Source organism: Rhinopithecus bieti, unplaced genomic scaffold (genome assembly GCF_001698545.2).
Source record: "Rhinopithecus bieti isolate Rb0 unplaced genomic scaffold, ASM169854v2 scaffold_36553, whole genome shotgun sequence".
NCBI classification, from domain to species: Eukaryota; Metazoa; Chordata; class Mammalia; order Primates; family Cercopithecidae; genus Rhinopithecus; species Rhinopithecus bieti.
This window is the reverse complement of record NW_016815774.1, coordinates 1,673,648-1,680,419: the sequence shown is the minus strand read 5'-3', so window position 1 is coordinate 1,680,419 and position 6,772 is coordinate 1,673,648. Positions and strand designations below refer to the sequence as shown.

The 6,772-nt window shown below is 58.8% G+C and overlaps 1 protein-coding gene across 2 annotated transcripts in view; it reads left to right on the top strand.

Annotated features, from left to right (window-relative positions):
• Nucleotides 1–6,772, top strand: part of ITPR3 (inositol 1,4,5-trisphosphate receptor type 3) — a 77,066-nt gene that overhangs the window by 67,845 nt on the left and 2,449 nt on the right. The window contains exons 47-57 of one of the 2 annotated variants that reach the window (XM_017853644.1): nt 201–287; nt 784–894; nt 966–1,158; nt 1,382–1,507; nt 1,965–2,137; nt 2,758–2,922; nt 3,640–3,832; nt 4,336–4,440; nt 4,520–4,647; nt 5,439–5,604; nt 6,253–6,413. In XM_017853644.1, the coding sequence (XP_017709133.1) occupies nt 201–287; nt 784–894; nt 966–1,158; nt 1,382–1,507; nt 1,965–2,137; nt 2,758–2,922; nt 3,640–3,832; nt 4,336–4,440; nt 4,520–4,647; nt 5,439–5,604; nt 6,253–6,413 (1,608 nt within the window). Of the gene's footprint in view, nt 1–200; nt 288–783; nt 895–965; nt 1,159–1,381; nt 1,508–1,964; nt 2,138–2,757; nt 2,923–3,639; nt 3,833–4,335; nt 4,441–4,519; nt 4,648–5,438; nt 5,605–6,252; nt 6,414–6,772 lie in introns of those variants that run through there. The other variant, XR_001881750.1, reaches the window with a different exon arrangement.

Below are 6,772 nucleotides of genomic sequence, written 5' to 3'. Positions count from 1 at the left end.
CCAGCTGCCATCACCCCCCAGTTGCCATCGTCAACCCCAGCCACCATGCCCCCCCAGCTGCCATCACCCCAGTCGCTATTGTCACCCCCCAGCCACCATGCTCCCCCAGCTGCCATCACCCCCCAGTCACCATCATCGTCCCCCAGCCACCATGTTGCCCAGCCACCATGCCCTGGTGACTGTGCTGCCTTTTCCTTCAGCTCTCCAGGCACAATAAACAGCTGCAGCACCTGCTGAAGCCAGTGAAGCGCATTCAAGAGGAGGAGGCCGAGGGTATCTCTTCCATGGTGGGTGCTGGCCCCGAGACTGGGGTGGGGGCAGGGCCTGGAGCCCAGGGAGGAGCCTCGACCCAAGGGCATGGCCTGGAACAGAGTGAGGCCCTAGAATATGAGCCAGGCTAGAATTTGGGGGTACAGCTCAGGAGGCTGATCGGGACTGGCAGCCAGGGGTGAAACTCAGACTGAGAAATGGAAGCAAGGCTCAGGTGGGTCTGGGGTGGGTCTGGAAGCTTTAAGCAGGACCCGGGCTGCACTTGGGCAGGACTGAGGAAGGCCCCGGCTATCCTCTGGGATTCTCTGGTAATGGCTCTCCCGCTCCCCTCCCTTTGGCACCAGATTCTCGAGGCTACGTCCTAGTTGGGCTGGGATTGGCCTGGTCTGGCTTGGCGGGAACACTCGCTGAAGTGTAGTTCAGAGCTGGGCGAAGGCCTGGGAGGCTAGGGGCTGAGTGCCAGGCCTGGATGGGCAGTCTGGGGTCTGACCTCCGCGCCCTCCCCATCTCCAGCTCAGCCTCAACAACAAGCAGCTGTCACAGATGCTCAAGTCCTCAGTGCCAGCACAGGAGGAGGAGGAAGACCCCCTGGCCTACTACGAGAACCACACGTCCCAGATCGAGGTGGGCCTGTGGGCAGCAGGGGTGGGCGTGGGGGCCTGGGCCGGGTGTGACCATGTGCTGTGCGTGCTCAGATTGTGCGGCAGGACCGCAGCATGGAGCAGATCGTGTTCCCAGTGCCTGGCATCTGCCAGTTCCTGACGGAGGAGACCAAGCACCGGCTCTTCACCACTACCGAGCAGGACGAGCAGGGCAGCAAAGTGAGCGACTTCTTTGACCAGTCCTCCTTCCTGCACAACGAGATGGAGTGGCAGCGCAAGCTCCGCAGTGAGACCCGCGGGCAGGAGGGTGGGGCGGTCTGGAGCTGCTCACTGACACCCTGTTATAATGGCCTCCCTTGCCCGCCTGTGGGTGCCCTGCGCCCACCCCCTCCTCACCCCAAGGAAGCGCTCTTCCATGTGTGGCTTCCTCCTGAGCGGGTCCCCGCATGCAAGGGATAGAGGGTGCTCACCAGCGCCCTCCAGCAGCTCGCCGTTGCCCTCCTCCTCAGGCATGCCGCTGATCTACTGGTTCTCCCGCCGCATGACCCTGTGGGGCAGCATCTCCTTCAACCTGGCCGTGTTTATCAACATCATCATTGCCTTCTTCTACCCCTACATGGAGGGCGCGTCCACAGGTGAGAACACAGGGCTGGCCGGCAGGTTCCCCTGGCCCTGCCATGCCTCCTCCCTGGGGTGGGGCAGAGCCTTGAGGCCAGCTGGCCTCTGAGGGGACCAGATGCAGAGTGTGCAAAAGCACCCCCTTGCGCCATCCTGTGGGCTCTCACTACATCATGGAGACACAGGTGTGGTCCAAGGGGACGGTCAGGGTCTTTGACCTCATGGGAGATGGCGCATGTGTGCACGTGCACATGCACAGATGTGTCAGTCAGAAACAAGACCTGGTAGCCGCAGCTGGACAGGGCCTCCCGCTTAGGCCTGAGGAGCAGGTGTAATGGAGGAGACTAAAACCAGGCACCAGGAACTTAACCGGGAAGGCTGCCAGGAGAAGGTGGCTTTTCGGCACCTGTTGGACCTGCTCTGGGGCTGTGGTGGGCTTGAGGGAGCCCTGCTCACCCTGCCCCTGGCCCCCAGGCGTGCTGGACTCCCCTCTCATCTCACTGCTGTTCTGGATCCTCATCTGCTTCTCCATTGCGGCCCTGTTCACCAAGCGCTACAGCATTCGCCCCCTCATCGTGGCGCTCATCCTACGCTCCATCTACTATCTGGGCATCGGGCCCACACTCAACATCCTGGGTGCCCTCAATGTGAGTGCCAGAGGGAGCCCCCATTCCCAAACAAGCTCATGCTCACTGCATTCAGACGGCAGGCTGGCCTACTGCTTCCAGAAGCCACTGCTCCATCCCATCCCCCCGTCTCTGTTGGGCTCCCAAGTTCCTTATAGACCGATGGCAGGGACTGTTCTGTGCCTTCTTCCTCTCCCTCAACATCTGAGGGCAGCTGGCACCCAGAGACAGAAATTCAAGAGTCCCTTTGGAACAACAGGGTCAGGGTGGCTGTGCACACTGCTGGTTGTGCACTGCCCAGGGGCACTGCTACGCGGCAGATGTGAAGATTCATATATAATGACAATCTCCTGACAGATGGAAATAAAGTGCTTTGAGCAAGGAATACCTTTGCCTGATAGACTCAGTCAGTGGTCTTCTCTGTCGCCATCCTCCTTTGCCTATACCTCACTGTGTTTCTGGAACTGAGGACCCAAGGGGCTGCTTCTGTATTCTGAGTCCCAGGTGCCCAGATGTATTTCTGGAAGCAATTTCGTTAATGCCGTGCCTCCCAGGCTCTGAGCTGGGCACTGGGGAGGCATGTGTGCAGATTCAGACTAGGTGGTAGGGCGCTGACCCTCATGCCTTGCACTCACCCCCAGCTGACCAACAAGATCGTGTTTGTGGTGAGCTTCGTGGGCAACCGTGGCACCTTCATCCGGGGCTATAAGGCCATGGTCATGGACATGGAATTCCTCTACCACGTGGGCTACATCCTGACCAGTGTCCTGGGCCTCTTTGCTCATGAGCTGTTCTACAGCATCCTGGTGAGGCCTTCTGGGTGGGCTGGGGCTGGATGGGGGCATGAGGTGGTTGAGGCTTCCCATGAGTTGTTGGCAGTTCCCCGTCACCAGTCTCTCTGTCCAGTCCTTTGCTCCTGGGCTGGGAGCAGTGAGATTTCAGTCTTCCTCTGCCTTACCCAAGCCTGGCCCTCAAGGCCCTGATCCACTCCTGGTAGTCATCTGACCCCTTTCTCCTGTACAGTGGTGGTTCAAGCCTGGACTCTGGAGCTGGACCAGGGGTTTGCATCTCAGCTGGGCTACTACTAGCTGTGTAACTGGGCAAGTTTCTTAACTGCTCCATGCCTCAGTTTCCTCACCTGTAAAATGGTGATTACAACAGCCCCTGCCTTCTAAAATAATTGTGAGATGAAATGAGCTAATGCATGGAAAGCACTTACACTGTTTCCTGGCATGTAGCAAGGGCATTGTAAGAGTTGGCTGGTATTCAGCCACCCGTTTCACCCCTCGTGCCTTCCCCTGGGCCACTCCCTTTCTGTGACCTTAGAATTCCAGGTTCTTTGAGAAGCTCCCCTGACAGACCCACTCAGCTTGGTTACTCCTGACTAAGTGCAGAGACCTCCCTAGAGGAGCCTTGGGAAACTCTGGAGCCCGGGCAGCCCTCAGGGTTCCAGTGGCATCCTCAGCGAGATTGGCCGGCCCAGCCCCTCAAGGCACCATCCCTATCTCAACCACATCCTGCAGCTCTTTGACCTCATCTACCGCGAGGAGACCCTGTTCAACGTCATCAAGAGTGTGACCCGCAATGGCCGCTCCATCCTGCTGACAGCCCTGCTGGCCCTCATCCTGGTCTACCTCTTCTCCATCGTCGGCTTCCTCTTCCTCAAGGATGACTTCATCCTTGAGGTCGACCGACTGCCCAGCAACCACTCCACAGGTCTTGGAGGCTTCCTCTCCTGGGCAGGTTGTGGGGAATGAGGTTGGGTCTCACAAGTGTCTGGCATCAGGACCAGGACCTGCAGCGCTTACCTCACCAGGCTCCCATCTGCTTCTCCTCTTGGCTTCTGGGGACGTCTAGCTCACACCAGTCTGCCTCGATCTTTTCTGGAACACACAGAGTGGGTGGGAGAGCCTTGGGTCTCTGGCCCCTAAGGAACCCCTTGCTTGAGGGCTGGAGCTCCTTGCACTGTCATTCATGTTAAACCCAGTATTTGCAGAAGCTATCCGTGTGCCAGGCCTAGGGGTACAGAGACCCCTCCCTGCCCTTAGTGTGCAACCCAGTGGGGGGCAGAGGTGTGATGACCTTTCACTGTGGCTGGACAGTGGAGGGCTGGCAGGATCAGGGAAGGTTTCCTGGAGGATGTGATGCTGGGAACAGAGCCAGGGGATGAAAAGGTCAGGCACTGGACCTCCTGGTGACCTCATTCATGTCCCCTCCAGCCAGCCCCCTGGGGATGCCACATGGAGCTGCTGCATTTGTGGACACCTGCAGTGGGGACAAGATGGACTGTGTCTCGGGGCTCTCGGTGCCCGAGGTCCTGGAAGGTGAGGGTGGTGTGTGTGTGGCAGTCTGGGTGGGGAGGGGGGAGCTGACAGCCTGGGCCTGAGCACACTCTGCTTGCAGAGGATGGGGAGCTGGACAGCACAGAGCGGGCCTGTGACACTCTGCTGATGTGCATCGTCACTGTCATGAACCATGGGCTACGCAACGGTGGTGGTGTAGGCGACATTCTCCGCAAGCCCTCCAAAGATGTGAGCACTCCTGCCCACTCCCAAACTTGCGGGGCCCAAGCCACTGTCCCGATCAGCAACTGTGGAGAGTCCTTGGCCTCGCATCAGATATTTAGGGTTGAACCCCCTCCTCCGAACTTGTATCCCCTTTTCTCTGCTTTCCACACCTGGCCAATTCCATGACATTACTGCTCAGCTGCCCCCTCACCCTCTTATTCCATAAGGAAAGACTTTGGCAACCAAACTTTGCCCCAGGGCTAGGGACGGTGACCACTGGCTTTCCTAGCCCACAGCAGGCGGGCAGAGGGCGGAGCTGATCAGCTTCATCAGGAGGCCTCATGATTTGGCTTGGGCAGCCACGTTCCCGAATGTCAGTCCTTCTGCTGTTGCTGAGAAGGAGTGAGAGGCCGCCTCCCTGGCCAGACAGAGGGTTTCTGGAATGTGTGTGGCCAGGCGTCCTGAGAGTGGGCAGAGGTGTTCAGAGCTGCCTCTTTCCCTAATCAGTGTTAGGGACAGAGACATGCCAAGACTCGTAGCCCTACCTCCCCGCACCTGACTCCTTCTGCAGGCCTTCACCCCAGCGTGTCCTGAGTCCACGCTTTCCTAACCCAAACTCAGGGCTTTTGCTTGCAATTCTTGCTCTGGAGCTAGGCTGGGTCCACTCTGCCATCTGACAGCCCCCAAGCCAGAGGCCCTCATTTCCTTCTGCTGGGGTCCCCAATATCACAGCCCTGGCCCCCACCTGAGTCCTGTCTTGCCCGGGTGAATGTGGGAACCACTGGGCCCAGCCTCCCTGCCTCATCCCCCCGCAGGAGTCTCTCTTCCCAGCGCGAGTGGTCTATGACCTCCTGTTCTTCTTCATCGTCATCATCATCGTGCTGAACCTCATCTTTGGGGTAATCATCGACACCTTCGCTGACCTGCGTAGCGAGAAGCAGAAGAAGGAAGAGATTCTCAAGACGACATGCTTCATCTGTGGTGAGGGTTGCTTCCTGCTCTGTGGAGGCCGCAGCGGGGCTGGGACATCATCTGACGCCAGCGGCAGTGGCAGTTTGGCCCTTCCTGCCCTGGGGAATCCTGCCCTGGGGCTGATGATTTGATGCATTTGCTCATCCCAGAACTGGGGAGAACATGACCCTCCCTGAACTTGGAGTCAGAAGGGAGCAAGACAGGGCCATCCCTGTAAACCCCTGGGGTTTCTAGGCGAGGACATGAGCCCAGGCAGTGCCTGGAGCTTCTAGTCTCAGTCCAGTGCTTTTCCCACCCCTGAAACGAAGTGCTAGTCCCCTCACCAGCCACCTCGGGCTCAGGCAGGTGTCACCTGTATGGCCTGTAGTACCTTGCTTATTCAGCCATTCATGCTTCCCGAGTTCGGGGAATTCTGGCGTTTACTCCTAGAGTCCTCGGTTGCTGCTGCAGGAGGGCTGCAGCTGCGGCAGGGCAGGATCTCCACTAAGTGGCTGCTGCTTCAAATAGAAGTGACCCAAATAGCCCAGAGCGAGCTGTTGGAAGCGCTCATCCCGAGAATAAATGCCTCCCCACCCCCAAGCTGGGTCCCCTCCAGCAGGTGGCCCTGCAGTGGCTCTTGATGGCTGATGGTTTCATTCCCGCCCTCTGCACCCTCAGGTCTGGAGAGGGACAAGTTTGATAACAAGACGGTGTCATTTGAGGAACACATCAAGCTGGAGCACAACATGTGGAACTACTTGTACTTCATTGTCCTGGTCCGCGTGAAGAACAAGACCGACTACACAGGCCCCGAGAGCTACGTGGCCCAGATGATCAAGGTGTGAGCAGGGGCTGCGCTGGGCCTGTGGGCCCAAACCAGCCAGCCATTCTAGAGTCAACATCACTGTGCACCAGCGGCCTCATGGCTTTAGCTTCTGAGTACCCTGGGCTCTGGAGAGGAGTGGCCACATCTGTCTGCCGGCCCTGGGAGGCCAGGGGAGGGGCTCGGACAGCTGCAGACACTTGCTGAAAGGTCAGCAGGGTGAGGAGCAGCAGCTGGAAGCAGCTCTGGGCTGCACGGGAGCCCTGCCAGTGGCCCGCTGCTGCGGAGGGGCCTCCTCCCACTTCTGGGTGTCAGGAAAAATCCCACAGCAAACCCATCAGCCCCGAAGAACGCGTGTGGTATCCCTGGGCCTGT